The 26,356-nt window shown below is 40.4% G+C and overlaps 4 protein-coding genes across 5 annotated transcripts in view; 1 reads left to right on the top strand and 3 right to left on the bottom strand.

Moving 5' to 3' along the window:
- The window catches only part of afg2a (AAA ATPase AFG2A), a 99,181-nt gene extending 88,520 nt beyond the window's left edge, over positions 1–10,661 (bottom strand). The window contains exons 1-10 of the mRNA XM_088292842.1: positions 10,390–10,661; positions 9,835–9,959; positions 8,561–8,718; positions 7,955–8,013; positions 6,929–7,531; positions 6,399–6,528; positions 6,259–6,315; positions 5,534–5,657; positions 4,206–4,307; positions 3,763–3,916 (exon numbers count right to left, since the gene is read on the bottom strand). Coding sequence (XP_088148968.1) covers positions 3,763–3,916; positions 4,206–4,307; positions 5,534–5,657; positions 6,259–6,315; positions 6,399–6,528; positions 6,929–7,531; positions 7,955–8,013; positions 8,561–8,718; positions 9,835–9,959; positions 10,390–10,531 — 1,654 coding nt within the window. The 5' untranslated portion in view covers positions 10,532–10,661. The remainder of the gene's footprint in view (positions 1–3,762; positions 3,917–4,205; positions 4,308–5,533; positions 5,658–6,258; positions 6,316–6,398; positions 6,529–6,928; positions 7,532–7,954; positions 8,014–8,560; positions 8,719–9,834; positions 9,960–10,389) is intronic.
- A 249-nt stretch (positions 10,662–10,910) lies between these two features.
- Positions 10,911–17,582, top strand: nudt6 (nudix (nucleoside diphosphate linked moiety X)-type motif 6). The gene is made up of 5 exons (XM_088292845.1): positions 10,911–11,326; positions 11,714–11,917; positions 13,043–13,098; positions 15,206–15,260; positions 15,824–17,582. Exons 1-5 carry the CDS (start codon positions 11,098–11,100, stop codon positions 16,195–16,197), a joined length of 918 nt encoding a protein of 305 aa, XP_088148971.1. The 5' UTR covers positions 10,911–11,097; the 3' UTR covers positions 16,198–17,582.
- fgf2 (fibroblast growth factor 2) lies at positions 14,511–23,251 on the bottom strand. Its single transcript, XM_088292846.1, has 3 exons — positions 20,444–23,251; positions 18,679–18,782; positions 14,511–17,968 (listed from the first exon to the last, which is right to left on the bottom strand). Exons 1-3 carry the CDS (start codon positions 20,616–20,618, stop codon positions 17,783–17,785), a joined length of 465 nt encoding a protein of 154 aa, XP_088148972.1. The 5' UTR covers positions 20,619–23,251; the 3' UTR covers positions 14,511–17,782.
- On the bottom strand, positions 22,991–26,301 carry bbs12 (Bardet-Biedl syndrome 12). 2 transcript variants are annotated; one of them, XM_088292844.1, is made up of 2 exons: positions 26,238–26,301; positions 22,991–25,078 (listed from the first exon to the last, which is right to left on the bottom strand). In XM_088292844.1, the coding sequence occupies exon 2, from the start codon at positions 25,064–25,066 to the stop codon at positions 23,300–23,302; it is 1,767 nt and encodes a 588-aa protein (XP_088148970.1). In that variant the 5' UTR covers positions 25,067–25,078; positions 26,238–26,301; the 3' UTR covers positions 22,991–23,299. The 2 variants fall into 2 exon arrangements, with proteins under 2 accessions (XP_088148970.1, XP_088148969.1); XM_088292843.1 differs by having other exon boundaries at positions 26,160–26,288.
- Between the last annotated feature and the right edge of the window lie 55 nt (positions 26,302–26,356).

Below are 26,356 nucleotides of genomic sequence, written 5' to 3'. Positions count from 1 at the left end.
ACGCCATCACACAACCACAGGAACGTTTTCATTACTCGCTGGGGGCTTCCGGAACACTCTCTGCACCTGTACGGTGTTTACAATAGACATCTGCTCTCTCAGCTGAAACAAGGCAATAGTATGTGCTCTTCAGGTTCATGCACACACATTCGCTCACGCGCGTTGCAAAGGACTAACTGGCACAAAGTCACACTCACTCATATAAACGGACTCTCAAAATCACACACACACTCTCATACAATCACTTTGATTCTCTCACATTCACACTTGGTTAGCCTCTCTCATACACACATGCAGTACAAGCGCACACACACCAACGCCCAACTGTAAAGGAGGACAAGCTAAGTGACAGGGTCAAGGAGTACAAGCAGCATATTTGCGTTTTTTTTTTTATAAACAGCGGCCTCCCATAAGTTCATGCGCCAATCCGGTTGATATTTATGCGGCCCATCATGAATTTCAGCAAACGTCTTTAAAAGGACACGAGAGGTAGGAAAAGTGCTTTATAAGGCCAGGCGTCGGCCGTAAACGCCCGCCGGCCTGGCGTTTTTGCGCCGTTTGGTGTCCTCCAGAGCACAATTTATGCCAAACATGCAAAACTCTTCCTCCATATGTTCCAGCATCTGTCAACCTTTCATTTGTTTTCTTATGACTATGCACTGGAGCATGTTACCAAATAATTTTGTGTAATATTTTTGTATTTTCCAATTGTTTATTTATAATGCATTATTTTTGTTTAACCACAAAATGGTTAATAAAAAACGTAAGTAGAACTGAAACAGATTGATTGGATTTCCATTCATTTCAATGGGAAACGTTACCTCACTTTATGAACGTTTCGAGTTACAAACAGGCACACGGGACCAATTACGTCCAAGCTCCCCAGTATTCATGAACACATTTTTTTCCTGTGATACTTGAGTAATATTTGACATAAAAAACATTCTTTCCCACCTAAAAATCATTTTTTGAGCATTATTTTTCCTCTTCTTTAATTTTTTTATTATTAATAATATGTGGGTTGTTTTCCCAATATTTGTACATCTCAAAATAGAACATTTGATTTTTCTTTAATACATACACTATTTAACATCTAATATTTTTTCCTTCCTACATTTTTTTTCTCTCTAATCTGTTTGTAATTTTCTTCAGTAATACTTTTTTTGCAGTTGTATTTAATATTAGTTTCCAAATATTTGTGAATTTTTCATCTACGGTAATTTTTTGGCTTCCTGGAGCACACAATTTAGGCCAAACACACAAAAACTCTTCCTGCATATTTTCTTGCATGCATCTGCCTTTTAATTTGCTTTCCGGCTTTGCTTTCCGGCGGGTTTTAACTGAAGCGTGTTAGCCAAATAACTTGGGCGGGGGGAAGTAAATTACTCTTAGTTGTTAAGTTAGAGAAGCGGATCTTTTTGTTTATTATTGCTCATAATCAATTTTACAGGCCCCCTTTTTTTTTGTTATGGTGGGCTTCCCGTGTTTATAGAGGCTTGTAAACAGCGGGGCCCGGATGTGGCACAAACTAAACAAGTGCACGCGTACACGTGTGCACGCGCGCACACACGCGCGCACACACACACAAATGGAAGTGAGTCATGTTCCAGCGAGACGCCAAGCGAGTCGACAAGACTCGCAGACCACATGACAGTTTACAATTTTGGGTCGACTCTCTTCTACTTTGTTCTTTGTTTCAATTTCAATTAAGAAGCTCATTTCTGCACGTTGGCATGACTATCACACATGCAGAGAATGCAATCGGAGCAGCCCATTGGGTCCAGTATTTTCCTCCATTAATTATTTAAATTAGATCATTTTCAATGGGATTTAGTTTCCTTTTTGTGAAAAAAGTCCGCGTTTTCTTAAAGTACGGTAAAGGTCTTTTTTTCCCCTCTGACAACATTGCTGCAATATTATATATGTGCACTAGAGGGAGATGTTCAAGTCCAACACAGTTTAGCTCCAAGTACAAGATAACACAGCTATATTGTATGAAGGTGATCATATATGTTAGGTTTACGTAACAAATCAGATGTATGAAGACCAACCTACCTACTGTATTTTATAGCTAAGCTTTTATTTAAACACATCTATTGACAAAGTAGGAGCTGGCTATAATCTGTCTTGGATGAAACGGCCCCAAAAATGCACCAATCCATCTGCAATCAACTACAACAGATTGTTGATCACGCGACACATCTGTCTTCAAGGTGCTTTTTTGGAAAAAGAAAAAAAAATCCCCACATGGCTTTAAGATTTCCACTCATCCATGTTTTTTTTCTTTTGTAAAATGGCGGATTGGAAAAACGCGATTAGTCAAATTCAAGTGTTAAACGTCGATGTGGAGTTGTAAAATAAACTTGTTGACTATTCTCTTCAACACCCAATTAACATAAATTAACATAGTAGGCTAACATTTTTTGCGTGCATTTTTGTCAGGAATTTTATATTTCATGGCAATATTTCTTAGATTCGTTCCAAATTTTTGTGTATTCTTAGAAAGAATGATTGTATTTGCCATCTAAGAGTTGTTTTATTTTTCCATCAAATAATTTGGTAACACTTCATAATAAGTACCCACTAATAAGCATTAGCTAAGCATTTGCAAATGCTGAAGTCATCATTAAAAAAGAATGAATAATGATGGGCAACATTTTATAATAAGGTATTTACAAACTATATGCAAATGATTATTCAGAAACATTTAAAAAACATGCATTAATGAATGATGACATAAAACACGCTTGTATTATAAAGTGCTACCAATAATTTTGCATTTTCCCCCAATATTTATGCATTTTTCATCAAATATTTTCAGATTTCTCTCTAATATTTTAAATCATTTCTTGATAATATTTGTGAATTTCTCATTGACTACTTATTTTCCATCTAATAATTGTGTAATTGTCTTTGTGAGACAGTGGTTAACCTATCTTTGTAATTAGATAAACTGTTTGCATCCAGTGATTCTAAAATTATTTCCTCCCCGGTATCTGAAGCTTGATCCAGGTTCTCACTACAAACTGTAACGGGTTGCCACGTTCTCCCTTAAAAACTAGCAAAGTCACGCCAGTTTACGGCAAGAGCGTGCTTTTGGACCACCCAGGAAGCGTACACACATACCAAGTCAGTATGTGTGTCATTGGGGTGTGTGAGGGGTTGTGGGTGAGGAGGAGGAGGAAGAGGACGTGGTTTTGGTGGTTACTGTCTTTGGGATTGGAACACCACGGAAACCCCCCCGACTTCCTTTTAGGTTAATATCAACACACGGAATTGAAGACACAAGTCGTTCTGGAAGGAGTAAGTGAGCAGTGATTGTGGTTTGGAGGCTACAGCAAGAAAAGGCGCAGTCATGACATGGATCAGTGGTCAGACTATTAGGTACACCTGCACGGAAAATTGTAAATGAAACAGCTTAATATTTTAGTTAGCCGTAAAAGTAATGCGAAATTTTATTTACCGTACTTTATCTATTTTAAATTATATAATGATTTGTAATGCATTGAAAAAGTTGTCATTTTATGAAAAGGATTAAGCTGTATTTTTTTTATTAGAAGAAAAAAAGAATTTAGCAAAATTGAAAAAAAAAGACTCATCATTTTATGGAATGTCCTGTTTTTACAAGAAAGAAAATGAATTTGTACTGCAATTCTATGAGAAAAAGTACATTTCTGTGGTTTACGTTTCCCAAGATGCTGAGAAAGGCATGTGAACTTTGTAACTCGTGTTGTGTTTGAAAGCACTTGTCAGCATCCTTACCTGCTTCTTTGCAAACAGCAGCGAGGTCGGCGCCGACATAGCCATGAGCGGCGTCAGCCAACTGCGCCACTTCCTGCTTGCTGGCGTCACATGGGACCGAGCTCAGCTGCTTGTGCAGAATGTCGGCACGTTCGGCAGGACCGGGTACGCCGACCTGTGGGCAGGTATGAGGTTAGCGACCATACGATTGGATGTATTGTAGACATTACAATTGGAGATAAATCCGAAATAGCATCACATAAACAACACGTAGTACAAAAAAAAAGTTTGACATCACAATTGGCATGAAAATGAGCATATTTAAATTACAGGTGCCTCAAACTGAGCTTTGAGGAACTCCAAAATACATTGCACTTTGATATTGCTTAACATTGGGACAATGGTGTGGCTACAACAGTAAAAAAAACAAATGAAAAATCAAATCAGGCTTTTCCAGTCTGTACCTCCAGCTCCTTGTCAAAGCGTCCAGGTCGCCTCAGTGCTGGGTCAAGGGCTTGGGGCCGGTTTGTGGCCCCGAGGACCAGAAGCTGTCCCGAGTGGCCCTCCTGAACAGAATCAATGATGACCACAAAATATATTCAGATGGTGCAAAATAAAAAAAGAAGAAAAAAAAAAACAAACATTTAATTTTAAAGCTGAGTTTTGACCCACATAAGTTTCTTATTACCAAAACAAAACACATATATTATGGACACTAAAAGTAATAAAAATTAAAATTAATGCATCATATTTTTTTTCCATAAAAGGAGAATATTCCATTGGATTATATTTATCATTTGAACAAAACAAGTTAAACACTATTATTGCAAATATTAAATAACATATTATGTTTGGAATAATGTGTTTTTAAAAAAGTCATGGATTAAAAATTGTATACACACATTAAAATTTTAGTAGAACTATATATTTTATTATTTTTATAATGTAACTAAATATCTTCTAAGTAATCCAAACAGAACCCTTTTATTTTAGGTGCAATTCAATTATAATTTATTAAAAAAAAACTCTTAATCAAGTTAATCACAGCTTAAATATGAATTAATCATAATTAATTGCAATTCGAACCCTCTCCAAAATATGCCAAACTTTATCCATACATTTCTATAACAAACGCATGCTTTGTATTGAGATGGGAATTTAAACTTGAATAGCCGCGTTTGAACTGGAATTCCTTCTCGCCATCAGTGCAAATCACTACCTGCGTATTTATTGTTCCATCTGTATTCATTTTTTATTTAAATTCCCTACCTAGTTTTCTTTCTTCTTTCTATCACATTTGAATGTATTGAAAAGCACCTGTACACTGAAAAGTTGAATTGTTACATCGACTCAATGCTTTGCTTGTTTGTCCTGATTGCCAAACAAGGAGGATGAGCGTTATCCGTCAGCTGAGATTCCACACCAGTAAGTCGTAATGCCGGAAGGAATGAAGGGGGAGGCGGAGGAAGTGATTTGTCCAACAGACCAATCAAGTGCATAACCTTGAACCTCCGGACAGGAAGCCTCGGATCACCTCTGAAAACAACTACTCCTAGCTGATAATCGTCCGGGTCGCAATGACCCAAGGTGATTCACTTCCCGGGATTCTATTCAACGTGTGTGTGGGGGTCGTGTCCAGCAAGCTGCCACAATGTTTTTTGCATTCTCAACTACAACATCTGCCAAACATCAAGTAATGGTCTCACGAAACATGCCTGAAAGCGTCAGTGGACAATAGTGGGAGGACAAGCTAAAAGAGCAGGGTCGTGCCGGCTCTTGAAAGGATACTTACAGAGCCGATCCCATCCATGAGAGTCAGGAGGGACGCCACCACTCGCTTCTCGACCTCGTTCTGCGCACCCTCTCGCTTAGGACATAGAGCGTCCAGCTCGTCGATGAATATGATGGAAGGTGTTCTGTCAAACAAACAAACACACTTTCAGTAATATTTTCAGCATCTTTGCCAGGTTGTATGAAGTAATTCAATGAAAAAATGTTGTAATATCACAAGAAAATGCTCAAAATATTAAAAGTAATCCTATCAATGCGGTGAAAATGTGAAAATATTAATAGAAATAAAACATGACAAAAAAGCAGTAATTAAAACAGAGCCTTGGGGAGCTCACGCAAAAAAATTGCACTTCTAGATCAGTTAAGAGTAGGACAAATAAAGCTGTCATGGTGTGGAAAAAGTATTTTTTGTTAAGAAGTACAGTATCCAAAAAATATTATGAGAATAAAATTTTAAATATATGTGCATTATTAATTTTGCGAAATTTATAATTTTACAAGAAATAAAAGGGAAATATTAACAGAATCATATAATCATTTTATGGGAGGAAAAAAATACATTTCATGATTAAATTTAATATTAGGATAATAAAGTCACAATATGAGAAGAATTCAGTCATTACTGTTTTCATTTTCTTTGTTATTGAATTAAAGATATAAATTTTTAAAAAAAAAATGAAAAAAAAATCAACCTGTTCACCTTCAAACGCACCATTAAAAGGTTACCTTTTCGATGCCTCTGTGAATATTTGCCTTAGCTTCTCCTCAGTTTCACCATAGAACCTGAAGTGAAAGATTACACCCCACTCAGATTGTATGATAGTGATGACTTGGAATTGGCATCAGTTTAGCATTATTAGCCTTACTTGCTCATGATTTCTGGCCCGTTGATCACCGTCATGTGAGCGCCCACCTCGTTGGCGATGGCTCGTCCGATCATGGTTTTTCCCGTGCCGGGAGGTCCGTACAGAAGAACTCCTCGGGGAGCGGGGATGCCTGGTGAACACAAGAGCTTCATTTCAGATCGCAGCAATGGTAAATAGGAAAGTGGATGCTCATTTTGGGAAAAAAAAATAAAGGTAAGAAAAAAAACATGAGAATAATATGTTTCAAGATGAATAAATTGGCATTTTATGAGGGAAAGAAAGAGTTGCAAAAATTAATTTTAAAATGTTTGATATTATTAAAAAAAGTACAAAATGCAAAAATGAAGTAATTGTAAAAGAAAAAATATATAAGTTATAATTTTATCCCCCAAAATTTTTATTCTCTGATCTTAAAGTGAGGAACTAATATTAAAAGGAAAATGAACAATAATATTCACTAATATTAAAAGGAAAATTAATAATAATATTTTCTCTCTCTCGCGCCCCCCCCCGCTTATGAATAGACGTACCATAATTAGAAAAGAGTTGTGGGTGTTTGAGAGGCAGCTCTATTGTCTCTTTGATGACATCCAATTGGCTGCTGAGGCCGCCAATCATGCTGTAAGTCACTTTTGCTCTTTTGGCTTCGGCATCCTTCTGCTCGGCTTTCCCTGGAAAACTGAGCTTGGTCGTCAATGCGAGACAGTAGAAAGTGTCAGTACTTGACAAACCAGCAGAGGGCACTATGGGGACTTGGGGGGGACATTCCATGCTGAAGGAACTGTCCAAACTGGCCATGTTTGCCTCACAGTCAGCAGGGGGCTCGACGTGGTTCAAAACGGGAGAAGTCGGGGAGAGCGGAGGGGGGCAGGCAGCGGGTCGGTGCGGTGTGCTGGCCGCGGGGGCCCCCGGATGACTCTCTGAGTCATCTAAGGCGAGCAGGCTGAGCTGGAGGGAGAGTTCGGCCGGGGTGGAGACCAACACGGACGACTCCTCTGTGTCATTGGAAGGAGGCGGGAGATACGGCCTCTGGACGTGGCCGTCTTCTCCTCGTACGCTTTCCACGTAAAGACTGCATGGCCGGCCAAAGTACGTCAGGGACACAACGTTGCCGGGGAGAATGATGCTTCCAACTAGGGATGGGAAAAAAATATATCTGCATTGAATGCTACTGCTGTTTATTTCATTCTCCATTGCTAAAATTTAGATTGGACTTTGTGATACAAGCATAGAGTTGTTTGGTGAAAATACAAAATTTACAATAACAAAAAATTGGTATCATTTCATACAAGAACCATTGTGACTATTACAAATATAATAGCAAACAATATTGCAAATTTAAAAAGAAAAACTCAAAATAATTTGATAAAGATTTGAAGCAAACATGTTTTATATATTTTCAGCTTTGTTTATAAAGTCCACATAAAGCTGTTTTACAAGATTCTCAAAAACAAAATGTATTTTTCTGATAATGGTTCACATGAAAACCAGAATTCCCACCATTACGGGGATAAAAAAAGTCTCATTATGTTCCAACCTATGTGTTGAAAACTTACCTAAAGAATTCAGCAGGAAGCTTTTGAACTCGTCTGTGTTTAATTTGTCATCAACAGACCTGAAAGAATGAAATTGCACTGAATGTGTGCTGCAGTTGCACCAACATAACAACAGGTGGCAGTCTCTAACTTCTGACATCATTAGAAAATGGCCCCTTTGGAAAGGAATTCAGCTGTTGTAACAGGAAGCTCAATTTGTTGCATTCAAATCCAATTAATAACTCCGTGATCGGAGCTTTGGTTCACAATTTATGCATAACATTTACAAATATTTATATTGAAGTGCTTTACTGCCGTAATTTCAAAGGGACGAGGTTGATGATTGAATGAACCACTGGTGGTGAAAAACGGACACTATTCATTTGCAGTCTGGAAGGAGATTAGCTGCTTGCTTACCTACAATGCCTTCACTCCACCCGGTCGCCATGGGAACAAAAGCCAGTAATTTTAACCAGAAATTCCTTATCTTTGGTTCATTTTCACTGAATAATGTAAGATATCATCAGATATCTTTTAGCAAAACACCTGGGAGCTCTTTTAAATGGCTAAAAAAATATGCAATATATATTCTCTCCTTGAAAGCTGACGTCTTGAAAAGAAGCTAACCTTGGGGAAAGAATGACTTCTTGGGCTTGAAGCACGGGACCCGTCACTGGCTGAAGTATCACTGACTCGTCGCATTTCACTTTCAAGTTGCTTTGTGCACCCTTATGGAGGCCAACTTTCCCACTGGGGAAGGCGGCGACAGGCCATCCCACACACACCTGTCAACATGGACAAAACACAAAATGGAGGCTCATTGAACCAGACTACAGCTTGTAATTCTATGAAGAGGGAAAAACTGCGTTCTTAACAAGGGAAAAAGTTTAACTATTACAAATGGATCATAACTTCTAAATATATAAGTCGAAATATTAGTTATTGTTCCCTAAATATTCTGAGACTAAAGTTTGAATTTTATGCAAAAAGATGTGATCACGTGCAAAAGAAAATAAGTCTGAATATTGGTATAAAACACCAAATGCCAGCTATTTAAATGAGATTAAGACTCGTAATTTTATGGAGGGTTTGGGGACTTTACAAGAAACAAGTTTAAATGATATAAAATTGGTCATCATTTTACAAGAAAAAAAAAAACCATCTGAATATTATAAGTGGCACGATGGCCTCACAGTGCAGAGGTCGTAGGTGTGGACTTTGCATGTTCTCCCCTTGCCTGCGTGGGTTTCCTCCGGGTACTCTGGTTTTCTCCAACATTCCAAAAACATGCATGGCAGGTTGATTGGACACTCTAAATTGCCCCTAGGCATGAGTGTGAGCATGGATGGTTGTTCGTCTCTGTGTGCCCCGCGATTGGCTGGCAACCAGTTCAAGGGTGTCCCCGCCTACTGCCCTAAGATACCACCCCGACCTTTGTAAAGACATGTGGTACTGATAATGGATGGATGGATTTATATTACTTGAGTAAAGTCATACTTTTATTCTAATTATCCCAAGATTAAATGAGAAAGGGTAATGTAACTTTAAGAGGGGAAAATCTGAATATTATGAGAGCAAGCCTGTTAATTTAGGAAAAACAACAACAAACAAGTTCAAATATCAAAACAATGAAATTCTAATTCTGAGGGGGGAAATTATTATTTAAGAAAAAAATGGAAAACATTGAGAATAAAATCACAGTTATATGGGGAGAATTTTGAAGAAGAAATCAATAATTAAAAAAGAAAGTTGAAGTTGTGACAAACTATGTAATTTTATGAGGGAAAAAAGTCAAAATACTACTCAACTCAGATCATAATTTAATGAGGGGAAAATATTTAATTTTATGAGATGAGATTAAAATTTCACAAGAATCTTACAGTCCCCAATAGTAAGCCTACCTCCTGTCGTCCCGTGGGACTCGTGAGCAGGACGGGTCTGCTGATGCTGACGCCCGCCGACTTCAGCGAATTAAGGCTCAGTTGCGCTAGCAACCATCTGCAACTTTTGGGCGTTTTGTCATCAGCTGTGAAGCACACAAAAAACAAATACCTTGTAAAATATTGATGTGGCAGCACTGACATGCAGCAGCATTGTGACCTAGCATCGCAGTTTTGAGGTCCGGGGTTCGAAAATCTGAAGTTATCCTAAATTCTGAAAATATGCATTTTTTTGTATTGTTTATGGGTGGGAATGTGAGTGTGAACGTTTACACCTAACCAGTCGATTTAAACTATCAATCGTGAATAGATATGTTGATACATTTTCAATTAGTTAAATGTAGTTTCCGCTATCTGTAGAGAATTTTTGCACAACGCAATAACTATGTCAACTGCAACAATGACTATTTCGTCGTGTCACAATGAGGAAAAGTTAAATTTAGAATCTGGTAGCCGCTTTCTTCGTGTTGTCACAATAAAAGTTCATTGATTTTCAAACCAGCGTGTCGTGATTACCTTTCTCAACGAAGTCGATGACAGTGAACGCGTTGCTGCTTTTACTTCCCTCGTGACTAGAAGTGTCTAAATTGCTTGAATCACAAGAACCGTCGCCTTCGTTTAAACGCTTCGATTTGCTTTTATTCTTCTTAGAAGACATAATAAATATAAGTAGAAATGTGGTACACGTGAGGGTGAATACATGTGTAAACACCGGGTAGAGAGCTTCCGGGTTCAAAGTTGAACACCATGTTACCGTAACACATCAAAAACAAAAATAAGGGCACTTTATTTTAAAAAAAGTCACTTTCAAAACAGAAATATTCGTGTCGGTGCTAAAATAGTTTTCCGTTATGAAATTGCTGCCTTTTGATTGCATTTGAATTACCTCAGGAATGACTCGCTGACTTGGGTAGCAGAAGACTCTTTAAAGGCTACTTGTTCATCGACTAACACTTCTCTATCCGTCCTATGCGCGCATTTGGATGTCGGTTTTTGTTTTAGCCGTATAATAACCGGCTTGTGTCCAATTATTTGCCAGTGGGTGAGTCAGTAATTGCAAACTATGATTGGCTGACACTGAGAAATGACGTCAGTATTGAGCTTGGCTAACTCGCTCGCTCCCTCAACGAAGCTTTACGGTAATTACGCAACTTCAACAGCGGAAGTCGACCTGGCATGTAAAGACATTTTTAAAGCTAACAAAAGTGGCCGAACAACAACAACATGGCTACGTCTGCCCTCCTTTGCAAATTTCGAGTGGCTGGACTTTGTCGGACGTGGTGTTTCTCCCGCGCGTTCACGTGCCGCGCTGCCGCCAATCAGCTGCGACGCGAACAGGGCGCCGCTCCTCTGGCCGTTAGAGTGGACCGGTTCGGGGGAGTCACGGTGGACCTGGCGGACGTCGGGTTGTCGAAGGACATCAGCGAAAGTGCTTTTACTGACTTACTGACAGGTGTGTTAGTGACATGTTTTGTACTGGGTGGGAATTTGGTGTCAGAAGTGGGATCAGAACACAATGTGCCTCAAGACAGCTTAGTCAGCCATGTGTTCATTCATTGGCCACTTCTGACAGGCATGATTAATTTACTCTACACCAAGCCGAAGGTGGTGTCAGAAATGGGATCCGGACACAATGCCCTGTATATGGAAACCCAAGCAATGCTTCATGCTTGAGCATCTAATCAGTTTATAGTTGCATTTTCTGCTGGATGACAGACCTGATTAATTGACCTTTCAGTAAAGCTGATTTGATGTCAGAAGCGGGATCCAAACATTGCACCTTAAGATGGCTCATCCATTCATTACAAAGTCGTGTACTGTGTTCTGTGACTTTGACAAGATTCTTTGGCTTGGTGGAAATCGGAGGGCAAGGTGGCCGTGTGGCTGCGGGTCCCCATCTCGATGAGCCGATGCGCCGCCGCCGCTGCCGCCCGCGGCTTCACCTTTCACCACGCGCGGGAGCGCCACGCCGTGCTCTCGCTTTGGATTGGCTCAGGAGAAAGCAGACTGCCTCGGTTTGCTTCTCACCAAGTCGGCGTGGCGGGTAGGGAACCACCTTCTGCATTACCACACAATGTCCAGCAGAGGGCAGAGGGAGATTTTGAATGCAAGCCAAAACAGCATGTCAGAACATGTCCTGAGCATTTGGCACAAAAATCCCCCTTTTCTGGTTTTATCCTGTAAAACGAAATTGAGGCACGGTATTTGGAATGGATTCTGTGGGGCCTCACGGTAGAATTAACTGGATGGTTTGCCAAAGACCCAAATTAGAAGCGTGAACGTGCAAAGATAAAGTGGCACCCAAACAGCATCATCATCATAGACGTGACACTCGTGAATCTTGCATCACAAATGTGTCGTAATTAACTATAGTGATTTAGTTTTTAATTTTTCCCTTAAACTTTTTCCAACTTTGCTGCATTTCAATAACTTTTTTAAAATAATTTTTTTCCTAGTTTTTTCCATGCAGCGATAACATTCCACATTAATGAACCAAAGTTACAGCAAAGTAACGTAATTTATTTTACACTCTATTATGCATTCTTTTCTCCATTGTGGGACTATTTAAGGACATCTTTATCTTTATAGCAGTAAGGATATTTTTTTTCACCACCTTTGATGATGTTTAACTTCTACAAGTAATTTCTTCCTCAATGTTGAAAATTCTTTGAGACCCAATAACAGGCTTCCAGAGTCCATTTTTGGGCTCTGGGATAGTGAATGACATCAATTTCCACACGGTAGTCCAAGTCGGGCCTTGAACACATGCCTCTTTTTCGCTGCTGTCAAATACATTTTGAAGGGAGGACGTACCAGAAGGAAAAAGGTCCCCTCCACTTCCTCCTCGCTGAGTCACAATGTGGTCAAATAAATAAATAATAAATAAATGTCCACTTCATTGACAAGTGCAGCTGAGTCACACATGCTCTGTTTAGACTCTACAATGGCCAGATGTTATTGTAACCCCTTTTAACAATCTCAAAGTTAAATATTTATAACACAGAGGACTATGCGGTTTTAAACCACTGGTGGTTTGGTCCCGACCATTTGCCCGTGTATTAGGTAGCCCTCAAATCTTGGTCTTCCGCCCTGGCGTGTTCACTGACATAACATTTGTGCTGGTTTAAATACGAGTCAATATGTATGTTTTTACTGTACTTTTGTGTAGGCGCAGTGGTCGACGAGTCCAATGGAAAGGTTCTGGTGGTGCAAGACAAGAACAAGGTAATTTGCTCCACAAAGACGATTTTTTCCCCTTCCCTCAATATTAATGCATGGAAATAAAAATAAATTTTTTGCAGCAGGGTGAAACTGTTGCCATTTTATAGAGCGGAACCATGGGTTCTAAATTAAATTTGAAACCGAAACGTTCACAAACCGAGACACTGTTTATCATTGAAACAAATATAAATGTAATTATTCCGTTCCACATGTGAAAAATTTTATTATTTTTACATTATTTTGATCATTGTCTGGTTAAAAATAAACACAATGTAGTTTTTGCAAATAAGCAGATTGCCTTTTTTTTTAATGCAGCGTGAGAAAAAGCACAAAGTTCTGAGCCTCCTGCGGCCATGCCGTTAACTGTAAATAGTGTACAATCCAAAGTACATTTTTTCTTAAAAACATTTTTTCCCACAACAGACTTGTAAACCAGGTCATTCGTAAAACTAAGTTTCACTCTATGCACAACGAACTACGTACATATTCTTACACATTACATTTTGATCCCATCCTAAATTGGGGAACCCTTGTACTTAGTTTCACAGATTTTCTTTCCCCAACCAAGTATAAATAAATTTGATCTTGGCACAAAAATTAGCTCCTATTGACCTGAACATCCGTCCTTAATGAAGCGTCTATAATCACTTCTATTTATTTTGACTTCTTCGTGGCCTCCAAACTTTCAGTTAGTTGTTAGCAAACACACAGTTTACACATGAGCCCTATGAATGCATTGGGCCAGCACCACAGAGCTCTGACTGTACATATTTGTCTTGTAGTGAGTGCACTCTCAACGGATCCATTTAAATTTTTTTTTTTAAAAAACCCGCCCCACTCAGATTTGCTTACTTTCCCGGAGGGTCCGAATAACACGTCCACCCACTGAACACGACAATGACGGAACTTGATGATCAGTGACGCAAACAGCAAAGACACTTAATATTAGCTCTTTCCAAAAAACATTTCAACACAAGACAAAGGTAAAGGCATTTAAACATTACCCCTCCTAAAATATTGGCTGATTTTTGCAGATTTTTCGGTGTAAAGCTAAACAAACTCATCTTAAATTGGAGTCAGTGCAGACCTGACATAATTTAAGATGCATCTCCTAATAAAGTCCTGCTGTTCTAGTAGGCTTTTCCTGACATTTTTGGTGAACGTAAGCACGGACAGAGAGAGTTCCAAACAGAAGTTAGGTAGCAAAAACAGTCAGGCCTATACGAAACATCTGGAAAAGCCAACTACTTGTAGAACATCTGAACTTTGTCTGGGGTTGAATCAGAGGCACTTTAAATGATCAGTAATAAATCAGCAAAACACAAAATTTGCACAAAAAAAAATAATACTAAAAATCATTCCCATTTACACAAAGATAAAATCAAAAAAGAAAATCAGATTTTTAGTGTCACAAAATGTTTTATTTGTCCAAGTGTGGATCAACTCCAGCAGTAAAGTATTTGGTTGAAAACACAATACAACACAATGCAACTTCATTTGTACATTTTTGTGTTCGTCATACAATACAATCCTAATGTGTAAATTACATTTCTGCGCTGTATACAAAATAGACCTACAAAAATATATATATATGTATTTATACACACACACTGACAGTATAATTTAACCAGCAGCAATCTGTTGTTATTAAATATCAAGGATAAGTGGTGAAACATTTTTTGTTGAAAGACACACTTCACTGCATCACACTTCTCAAGTCAATGACACAAAAACATGTTACTGCACATAAAACGACATTTTTGTGTGGTTTTCTTTTTTAGCAATAAAGCAACTAAATATTTTGGGCTTGCAAGGAGCTGTGACAAAAGAAAAAAAAAGCGGGTTCTGTTGCATTTCCAGTGAAATGTCTGCACATGCAGAAACCTTCTAATAAGGTTTGTGTCCCGATGGAGAACGAAAAGTTTGAAAACGCAAAATGTTACACTTGTACAAACACGTGTTGCTAGATTGCGTTCGGGTCATTCCAAACCAGTTGAGTACTAAGTTATGTTTTTTTTTTTTTTGTCCTGACTGAGGAAAAAAAAAGTTATTGCTATTACAATCCATGAAACATCTATCGCATATGCCTAACATTGCTTTTTTTCGGCAGATGAAAAACACCTGGAAGTTCCCCGGCGGGCTGTCGGATCCAGGAGAGGATATCGGTGAGGATCAAGTTAGCATGTTAGCGAGAAGCTAACACAAGCCGTGTCCAAATTTGTAGGCTGCATCCTTCGAAGGCTCCTACTTATTTAGCCTACGCGGGCCGCATAAAATCTGGCAAATTTACAGGACTCGTTTCACTTAACTGTCTTCTGCGCCGCCACAAGATGGCGACAATGTGTCCTTCCGGTATAAGAAATGTTCAAGTGCAGGAGAAGAGTGATGTAGAAAAAGAACGAAGCCTTCACTAAGGGCTCGTCGCCATGGAAACGATGGCCGGATTTGTGAAGGCTAGAAGCCGCTTGACTTTGGGCACCAGTGTGCGAACCGAAGTTACATCATGTGGCCTTCAAATTCAGCCTTTGGAGGACGCAGCCTTCAAATTTATACTCAGCAACAGAGGAAGCTTATTGGAGCTAAATAATTTCATCCCCGGTGGTTCTCGAACTGGGGTCTCTGTGATTTACTGTACTTTAATTTGAAGTGCACACAAAGTGAGAAAAGCGGCTTTACTATCATAGTTGTCGAAACTGCACATTAACCCGCGACACCGAATCCTTTCCAGGAGTAACGGCGGTGCGGGAAGTCTTGGAGGAAACGGGCATCCGCTCCGAGTTCCGATCTCTGCTGAGCATCCGTCAGCAACACAACCACCCGGGCGCTTTTGGCATGTCCGATATGTACATCATCTGCCGCCTCAGCCCGCTCAGCTACGACATCCATTTCTGCACGCACGAGTGCGAGCGCTGCGAGTGGATTAGCCTTGCCGAGCTGGCGCGCACCACCGACACCACTCCCATCACGTCCCGTGTGGCCAGACTGCTACTGCATGGGCTGGAGCGCGGGTTCGAGCACATCGACCTCGCCATGGAGGAGCTCCCCGCCGTCTACTCGGGGATGTTTTACCAGCTCTACCATCGACGGATTCTTTCATCTTAATTATAACGAACAATGCGAAGACCAGGCCTTGACCTCATGTTCTTGTTACGGCACTCTAGTATTTATGACTGGACCACTACTACCTACTACAAAAACAGATTTTTGAGCTGGTTTTATTTTTGAGAAGATTAAGACTGGGAACAGCGTATTTCACAACTAGCTGTGACCTCACCTTTCCTCCAAATAGCCCGATCCCAATGTCATCCCAACTTGGCAAATATGTCCCACCATCAGTGTGGCTGTGCATTAAGAGAGGTTTGATCGTACGTGACAGCCATGCCGATAAATATCGCAATGTGACAAATTTGACCAAAATTCTATTAAAACGCTGAGTCTGGTTGGAATAGGTACTTCACATTAAGTTCAAGAATTCTTAAAATTGGATGATGGTTTTTGTAGAAATTGAGTTCTTAGTGTTGAGGGAAAAAAAATTTCGTCAAAAAACACCTTTCAAATTTGAACAAAACTGCTTAAGTTCAATATTTCTCAGCATAACTCTTCAACAATTTGCTTTTCTTTGCGACTTGGAGCGCCTCTTCTATGGTTGACTGGCAAGTTTCAATATAGGTATCCACCAATTCAGAGAGGCTCTCCAAGTTGACGTCCAAATTACAGTGATATTCATTACCCCCCCAAAAAACAACCCAAAAAAATCTACTTAAATAGCCCCCGTGAAATTCGCACATTTATGTGTAGAAATTGTTGCTAAAGAACACTGATCTTGGTCCATCTTGTCTCCAGGAGTTATGACTCCTGCACAATTTTTAACTTGAACTACAAAAAAAACAAAAAAACATAACATGTTCAAAATGACAACTATGTCAATTAATTGGGGAAAAAAAGTGAAAAGTATGCTTGAATATAAAGAAATCATTGTCCACAAAGACCAATGATTAAGTCCTGACTTTTCAATTTGAGCACCTAAACCATTGACTTGCTTTCTTTGAAATTCCAAGTACGAGTACAAAGGCACAACATTTGGGAACAATCCCAATAAAATTGCCAATTGTGTTTGAGACACGAACCCCCCGTCCCCCATCAGATGCTCTCCTCTGCACTCGCCAATATTCATGACCTACCTCCAAGAAACTTATCAAGAATGTTCTGATCCAATTTGCCAAATTGGGACCGGGACATTATACTTGTGTATGATAAGGTCTTATTTTCAAATGCTGCAATGAAGCTAACTCTCGCATTTAAATCGTCTTGGATTGCAGTAAATCGCCCGGCTAAACCGAACCGCTTTTACTGAACTTGTCTTGCCCCAGAAAGATTCATCAAGATGCTCATTTCATTTAAAGTGTTTGAAATGCCCTTTTTTTTTTAAACGTCTTTCTCCAAGACACCTTGTTATCTGAAATAAATCACATAATCTGAAAATGTAATCCCAAATCTGCTTCAGCAATCTCATTCTCTTCACGCTGTTTGGATTGTTGGAATAAAAAAAAAAATAATCAAGGTGCGTCGGAATAATATAACGGAGCAGTTGTAAAATGATCACAGCAACTTCTTTTAGACAGTGGCAACATACCTTGACTGCCATCACACCTTAAGACATGAACAAGACTCGGGCTTGTCCCAGGTTTTAGATCTTGGCGGACATCGGGAGGAAGAGGATGGCCTTCTGACCCGGTCCAGTTTTGCTTCCAGACTTGTACTGGCCGGTCCGCTTCAGCGCCACATACATGCTGGGGTACTTCCTGGAGCGGTACGTGTTGTAGTTGTTGCTCTCCAGGCGCTCCAAAAAATAACATTCCTCGGTCGCTCGTCTCTGAGGACAATGACAGAGAGGAATTACGACATGCATCGATTTTCCACACATTTTACTCTGATTTCAAGCAAAATGACTGATCGCAAGAAGTCAGTCAACAGACTGAACAATGGACAGTAATCCACTCCACTGCACTGAACTAATGAATTCCCCAGACAAAGGGACAGAAACCATTATCATAAAAACATAAGCAATTGACAGCCCACCAACCTAAAAAAATGTTTTAATAATGTATTAATAAGCAAAACAATAAATATACCACAAAGTATGATCCTATAATAAGTTTAACATTATCAAGGTTACCTTAAAAAATAAATTGCAGATGATGAAAATAATGAGTAAAAGCTGAGTAATAAATTGAAGACCGTAGATTAAGGAGACGTAAATGCAGTTATTTGTTCGCTTCATTGTTTGTTACCTGTCATTGCGTCAAAAAAATCCACCAAGACACTCAGTATTGGAAACGGATACCTGATTAAGCATTGACGAACTGAAGAATACCAGCAACGAGACATTTCAATTAAAATATTCATACTGGGATGGAACCGGGGCAGGCCTGTATTGCTTTCTTGTTTGAGCAATAAAGAAATTAATAAGTCTTTGCCAGGTCCTGCAGAACTGCTATATTTCTGGTAAAAGGAAACCAACAGAACAATCCACAGTAAAAGAAATAACCAACACGACAAAGACACCATACGTGGTCCACTCACCGCTCCAAAGAGTCGTCCGTCTCTGTTCATGGCCAGGTAGCGGTTGGCGCAAACCCCCTTGATGACCACCTCCCCTACAGATGTGGCCTGCAGCTGAAGTGTTACTGGCGAGAACAGACAAAAATGCATTGGTACACAATTTGGAATGTCAAGGAAACTGCCTGAGGCTCAGGACTCAGACACGAGCTACCGGGAACCAATCAAGAGGCATTGTAGATATCATAGATGTTTCCTAGCTGTTAAGTTTTGTTTTTGGACAACTACGACATCGGGAGGAATGTTGATGCTACGCAGTAAGATGTTCTTTGGGACTAGAACCTACAACCTCCCAGGATCCTTTCGACTCTGTGAGTCAGAGCTTATAATACAATGCATTCCTAGCGGTAAAATAAAGGTTAGAGGAAATCGGCCAAGTGAGAGCTCTTTTGTGCTTGTGACGTCTCATCACATCAATCTGACATCCCTAGCCTGCAAGAATAGTCAAGTCATTTTTAATACAAAAACAACTATTATTAAAGGAATAAAAGAAACATTTGTTCAAGAATCCAGGACTCGTCTTCAGAGAATAAGGTCATCTTTGAACCGAAAAGTTTAAGAACCAGCACTCCCCTGAGCTACAAAAAAAAAAAAAATCAAAGGGCAAGCACAGAAGGACACAGACCACAGAATACTGTCAGAAATGTGCCCATGTTTTTTTTTTTTTTTTTTTTAGTTGACTATGGGAAAATCACATCATTTATTGTCCAAAATCTCACTGAAAGCATTTTCGCGCATACAGGGGGCTTCCTTCACACCAACTGCTGTAACTTAGAACCCACTTAGTGTGTTTTTTCTCCGGGATGGTGCGAACACAGGAATAAAGTCGGTGGTCAGGACTCAAGGAAGTGGTCTATAAGTCATTGGAGCAATTAAGTTCTGAGGTGAATGGCGTTCAACCAATCGCATGCCACCAAAAGTGCACCGCCCCCGTGACCAAGAGTTACGTACTTTTGGGAAACAGTTCCATAGTAATTTCAGTGAACTTTGTATGCCCACAAATCAGTAGCATCAATTCAAGAGGAAAATATAGTACTGTCATTAAGGTTCTGTGATGTAATCCCAAAATTTGGCAGGTCCACTCTGCTTCAACAAACGTACCATTGATGGAGCACCGCTATGATCCCATCAATGTGGGCTATCCGTACTCATTAGCTTCCCATGCTAACAGTTCTCAACGTTTGCTCGACTGTGCACTCTGGTTTCTATCAAAAATAGCTGTGACTCATCGTTATTGAAAGGTAAATTCAATTACCTTAAGGAGCTCCTCTCTTCTGGAGGACAGTCTAAATCAAGGTATTTGTTCCGGTGCTGGAAATGTCACCCTGGCTCAGGAACAAATCATTTTCCAAACATTTGTTTTCCTAAGGTATTTGGTGCGCGCCTCCGAGTCTCTCCTAATAGTGACTGTTTAAAAGTATTCAGCGCAACGGACCAAACAAGGCCCTTTCACGCCTTGAAACTCAGTGGGACTGTGCACACTCTTAAGAAAGTGAAAGTGCCCTGATGTAACCTCAACTTTTTTTGGATCGTAGGCCTTAGTCATCAGGAAGTCGCCTCCGCTTTTTGTGTTGTGTTGTGTGACGTCTAGAAGTGTGAGTCAGCATGGCGAGCCCAGTTGACTAAATACAGACACGTTTCATTGATTTAACAAAACTTTACATTACAGTCCCACAACCTCACACATTTGTATAAGTCGAGAGAGAAAATAAAGACAGCAGGGACTTACTGTGGGGATCGCTCTTCTCCCGGATTCCGTCCACTCCCCCATCTGATTTGATCCGCAAGAAGAAGCCCCCGTTCTTACAGTATAGCCTCTTGGGCTCCTTGAACGTTCCGGGTGGAAAGCCACCACTACCGTCTTCTGGCGTGGAGGGAAGCGTGGTAATATCTCCGGTGGCCATCTCCTCCTCCTCCTCTCTCAGTCAGCGACTGCTCTGAATCCTTCTGGAAGAGCCCCACGGTGGCCTCCCACCTACCTCCCACTAACTTCCCTCCTCCCCCTCCTCAGAGCTTCACACGAGTTGGCGAGCAAAGGGTCAGTCAGTGTGCTGGCTTAAAGAAGATGGTCGTAAGGGCCTCCAGTGCCCTTTTGACTGGTGAGATTCACAAACAAGGTTTCCACGGGGAGCTGGGAAAACGTCGGAAAAATCTGCAGTTTTGATGTGCTTGCCTTCTGTTTGGAGAGTTGTAGTTGGGGGCAGGATGGTAGTCGCACTCCCTGCCCTTTTTCTTGCTGCCTTCCCGTGTAGTAGTTTAATCAAAGCAGCTGCCTTAGATCTGTGCACAAGGATTCCCCCATTCGGGCCTCAGTTCGCATGCGCCCTAAGAGCACCAACATAGTAACGCTCACGCCCACCAGTGCTGTGCGAGTCGCAGACGTCAAGAAAGCGGAGTTGGGGGGGCGGAGGAGTGGTTCATCTTGGACGGTTTTACTTTGACCCTTCAAGCACGTGAACAGAACCAGTGTTTTCATTCATCCGGGTTGCCTGAGCGGCGAGGTGACTTACTCACTGTGATCCCAACTTGTTGCCGAGCGCTTTGTGTGGAATTTTTTTTTGCATCTCATTGGTTTGGGCTTCTGGGCAAATGTAACCACATCTGAAACATGTGCTGGATCAGTTTAAATCCAGCTGGGCCCGTGTCGCAGAGAAACCTTCCGCCCGCCGGAAGGAAGCATTCAGTCAAACGTACGTGTGATGTGAGTCTTTCTGAATTGATAAGTCTTTAGTATGCTTGAGAATGACTCTGGATCTTCGTCCAGGCTGGCTGCCAAGTCATGAGTGAGGAAACTTGGTGTGCCAGCCATTATTAGGAATGGTAAATTACAAAACAGTGGGATGAAAGTGCAAAAGGACTGGCTCACACTCAGACACATTTTCAGAAAACAAAGGATGGGTGGGCAGCCACTCCATGATATATCCCCTTCAAAGCATCTCTCAGAGGAGTGTCAATTTCAAGGGAAAGGTGATTCATAACCCAAACTCATGAATTTGTGTTAACAAATACAAAACGACCAGATTTCATTTTTCCGGTCAACCTCAATCAAAATATGCTCATACCGATCTTTAGCATTGCTTTACCCTTTGCTTGACTTGGCCTCAAAACTGAATATCTTAACACTCCCAGTATCATCCTATTATTTTCAGAGATAGTTTTCCCCTTACTTTTATGACAAAATAATCTCCCCAAGCTCAAAGGCATCATATCAAGCGGTCTAAAAACAGACAAGGGAATTCCGGAAAACTCGATTAGAGATGGACTATTGTTGACGTGCCACATTCCACACAAGCGTGTGTGAATAGAATTAGTATCCAAGTGACTATCTCCTCGAGTCCACTTTGTAAATGGCCGCAGAAATTATTGCATATCCGCCATTAATTTTCTACCCCTCATCCTGGACCGTATCCCAGTTGACTATGGGTAAGATGAAGCGTACACCCTGAACTGGTGGCCAGCCAAGCGTAGGGTTCGGTACATAGAGAGTGAGACAAACAACTACGGACAATTTAGAGACTTAGAATCCAGAATAGCTGCAAATAGGACACAGAGTCAAACTCTACTGAAAGAGGTTATTCGGAGCCAGAAACTTTGACACGCAAGCCACTTTTCTCACCCATAATAAACCATAGATACCACTGGGAAAAGGAACCTGCAAAGAGGTCCGTGTCTCATGTGCAAGTCATGTGAGCTTCGGGTGGCAACAAAGATTTACGGTTAGTCTGGTTTTAAATGTTAAGTGTATTCTCCTTGGGTGTCAGCACGTTATTTTTTAAACGTTCTACTGGGTGTCCGGTCCAGAACTACTATAAAGGAACTCAACAAGCAATCTTATTAACCAAAACGTGCCAAAATTTCATAATTGATTCATGCATTTATTGACCTCAAGACCAACATTAAATTTTAATCTTCTTTTTATTGATTTTTTTAATGACCTTTCCGGGTGCCAATGTCATCTGGGAGAGGCTACGGTTATATGCATGTATGGCTGGATGAATTCTCTGACGAGGACTCTGGATGTACCGTTTTCTACTCAAAAATCATTCCTAGTATTGCTGTATCTGCAAATGTCATCAACTAACCATCTGTCTCCCCCATGTGGTAGACATTGGTAGTACTACTTTATTTTGCCTGAGGAACATCCCCTTCAATTAATACAGGAGTTATCAAATAACTTTTGGGATTTAGGGACTCCTTACAGGGGGGAATTCTTCACAGGACCCCCTAATCCTATCATTGGTACCCCGATATGCCACAGGAATTTAAAAGCAGCCCGTGAATTATAATTCTTTATTCTCATATTATTACATTTTTTTAATCTGGAAAAGAAAAAACTATGCACCATTACTTTAGATTTCTGGGATGATACGTAATCATCAAAGCTCGTGACTGATAATTTGCCCAAAGCTAAGGATACGACATAATTAATTGCAAATTATTCTACAGACCCTGAAACTACACCTTGCAGAACCCCGGACATCTGGAGAACCCCGGTTTAAAACCAATGAATTTATACATACGCACTGGTTCTAACGTTTTCCAGTCTACATTACAAAGCATAAACAAGCCACTCTTCTTTTGAAGATCATAAAAACATGAGACCTGTGTGATTACCAGCCTTGCTTTCGTCCACACCAGTAATGATCTCAGCATCCGTCTGCAAGACGAGCAAAACCAGATCCAAGGCTTTCCGCCATGCTTCTTGCTTGACGCTAAGATTGTCAAAGACTTTGGCTGGGGGAATGTCCGCATCAGAGTCCAAGATGAGTTTTGAGAACTCTGCAGAAATGCTGTTAGCGTCCTGTAATTTCTGGTTTATCACAGCCCTGGCTTTGACTTGTGAACTCCCGGTGGAGTTGGCCATCACGGCAGATAGGTAATCCTTAAAACTGTCTGCCAGCAGGTTCAAGACAATACCAAGGTAGGGAATAGAACCACTAGTCCCATCTTTGGGATTCTCCACATCCACTTTCTTCATGAGATTATGAATACAAAACAGCTCTGTGACTCCAGCGCCAGGTAGCACCGCTTTGTCTTTCAGGGCGTGGTGTAGGCGGTAGGCATTAGCCCAAAAGCAGTCCTCTAACATCTGCAGCTTCCCGTGTACAGGGCTGGTGATAACGGCCGTGACCAACCGGGCGCTGCCACCGGCGTAAACATCGATGGCAGTTAACGTCGTTCCCTCGTGGCTTCTGATTTCCCTCCACACGCTGACCCGGATACCCTTACCAACACAGTGCTTACTTAACTGCGTGATGTACGTCACCAGAACTGCTCCAGTTGCGGTAGCCATCTCCTTTAAAATGGACACACTAATTTTTCCAACGACAAGTATATGATGCTGGGAGCAAAGTTGAATCACAGCCTCATTTACAAGCCCACTGACAAGCACCAAGTCCACTTGTAAGTGTGACAAGAGCGCCAGAACTTTTGCCATCCACTCTTCCTCTTTGCTCAGATGAGACATATCCGACTGGTTTCCAACACATTGGATTCCGACAGGCCTGTTAAAACCGAGATGGCGATAGGTGTGGGATAAATCCCCACTGATAAGAATGACGTTCATGGGTTTGTTTTTGAGGTGATGGGCCACAGAAGCCTGGTCTGCATTCAGGAGAATGACGCAGCCCGAACAAACATGAGCGTGATCCTCCGGGAAACCTGGCAACACGCAAGTGGTCACTTTAGTCAGGTCAAACATGGAACTCTGGATGTTTTCCGACTGGATATGACTGGCTTGGATGACTAAACGCATTGCATCGTTGCAACCGTGGCTCAGTCCATTTGCCAAGTGTGTAATGTCAGGAAGAAGAGGGTCCGAAACTGAAATACTTTCAGGCTCGGTGTTGCAAAAATGACGACTTAGCTTTACTTGCCTTTTTGCTTTGTTGACTTTGGAGTCTGAAAGTGCCTTTGTGACTTGTGTCTTTGTCGACATACAAAGAGCATTGAGTCTAACGCTGCTTTTCTTGCAAACGTCCATGCACAAGTCGATCCCCTTAATCATGGCCGCTCTGACACGGTATGTTGGAATCCCTTGCTGCAAGCACAATAATGCTGCCCGACTCCACGCTCCGGTGAAAAACAGGAGGCATCCAGACCCCGTGCGATAAACCTCGTGGTGCGCTCGAACAGTCTCGTGAACCAGCTGGCTAACAGCACAGGTGGCCAGGTCCAGGTTATCCAGGATTCGCAAACACGAGCTGGCCAGAGTTGACTCCCCAGTAGCTTCATCCTGGATGAATTTGTAATTTTTACAGGGTCCCAATGTGGAGTGTGCAACGGCAGCCAGTGCAGACAGCTTCTGCAGTCCCACATGTTGTCGCTGGTTTATTATTGTGCTTCCCAGCATTACTACTGTGGCCTGAAAAGAAATTAGGTTACAAGCTTTACTTTTTTCTGTTGAATGAGAAAACAAAACAAAATATTACATATGAGATTAAAATGTGAATTTTCAAGATTCTCATTCTTTTTTTATATTGAATTTGTATCATCTTCTAATCTAAATCATAAAGTCAAAAATATATCACTTACGGTAAATAACAACTATGGTCTCATCAGGTTTCACGACGATATTAGTGTTTCTCACGTGAATGTTTCTCAAGCATAAAACTTTATTCTGTTACAGGTTTTCTGCAAAATAAACACTTTTTAACCTAAAAAAACACGTTCTCAAATATGAATTTATCTGTGTATAACTTATAATCATGCAAATATGTTTTTTTTATCTCAAATATATAAATGATGTTTTGCTTGGAAAATATACAACTTTATTTCTGAGGAAATCAACAACTTTATTCGAGTAAAATATTTTTTTTTTTTTACTGTTTATCATAAAAACATACAACTTTAATCTCAATATATAACGCATTTAATCAACAGAATTAGCATATGATTGTTTTGCTTATCTCAAAATTGTACAACTTTATTCGTACTATTTTGACTGTCGATAATATATGATCTAAAAAATATTACTTTGTTGTCAAAAATACCTCATTCACATAAGACTAATCAAAAGTCTATCATGTTATTCTCCTAAAACTACATCTTTAATCTAAATATTATTAAAGTATTTCCCCTCGAAAATATGACTACTTTCTCCAAAATACATAACGTTATCCTCACGAGATGAAACATAAAACCTTACTCTTGCAAAATTACGACAATTGAATTATATGGTTGTGATTTATTTTTATCTTCGGGGTAACCCTAATTCCTTATGTTCAGTCCATGGCTAGGAACTAGTCTCTCCGTGAACTAAACAAAACCTCGTGTATGTATTCTAATGATGAAATGCATCGTTTAGCGAAACCATAAACAGCAACTTTAAACTAAACAGGCTAAAATATACACTCAATTCGCGAGGATGACGGTTCAAGCTAGGCTAACATAAAATGTCGAATATTAAAGCAATTTATTGACTGCAAAAGTTTACCACAACTAACCATGTGATCGGCGAAATAAGCCACAAGAGATACTCTTCATAGAGCCTTCAAGAACTTTTAAATTCTTAAGAATACTACCTTATTTCGCGAGTTTTATGTCTCCGCTTCCATTGTTCGCCTCATAGTTCGGGTAATTACTGCGCATGCGTAGTTACCCTCGTTGCTACGGGAACAAGGATGGCCTGCAACGATTGGCG

This window comes from Idiotropiscis lumnitzeri, chromosome 4 (genome assembly GCF_059441095.1).
Source record: "Idiotropiscis lumnitzeri isolate Australia: NSW breed Sydney's pygmy pipehorse chromosome 4, RoL_Ilum_1.0, whole genome shotgun sequence".
In the NCBI taxonomy this organism is placed as follows: Eukaryota; Metazoa; Chordata; class Actinopteri; order Syngnathiformes; family Syngnathidae; genus Idiotropiscis; species Idiotropiscis lumnitzeri.
Note: the sequence above shows the minus strand (reverse complement) of the source record. Positions and strands in the feature narration are given on the sequence as shown.

Excerpts from the sequence above, each read along its gene's own strand:
- nudt6 (XM_088292845.1), top strand. The coding sequence starts at position 11,098 with ATGGCTACGTCTGCCCTCCTTTGCAAATTTCGAGTGGCTGGACTTTGT. Across the intron at positions 11,918-13,042 it reads TCACCAAGTCGGCGTGGCGG|GCGCAGTGGTCGACGAGTCC; the intron begins GTAGGGAACCAC and ends ACTTTTGTGTAG. Across the intron at positions 15,261-15,823 it reads GGATCCAGGAGAGGATATCG|GAGTAACGGCGGTGCGGGAA; the intron begins GTGAGGATCAAG and ends AATCCTTTCCAG.
- fgf2 (XM_088292846.1), bottom strand. The coding sequence starts at position 20,618 with ATGGCCACCGGAGATATTACCACGCTTCCCTCCACGCCAGAAGACGGT. Across the intron at positions 18,783-20,443 it reads GGAGAAGAGCGATCCCCACA|TAACACTTCAGCTGCAGGCC; the intron begins GTAAGTCCCTGC and ends TGTTCTCGCCAG. Across the intron at positions 17,969-18,678 it reads ACGGACGACTCTTTGGAGCG|AGACGAGCGACCGAGGAATG; the intron begins GTGAGTGGACCA and ends CATTGTCCTCAG.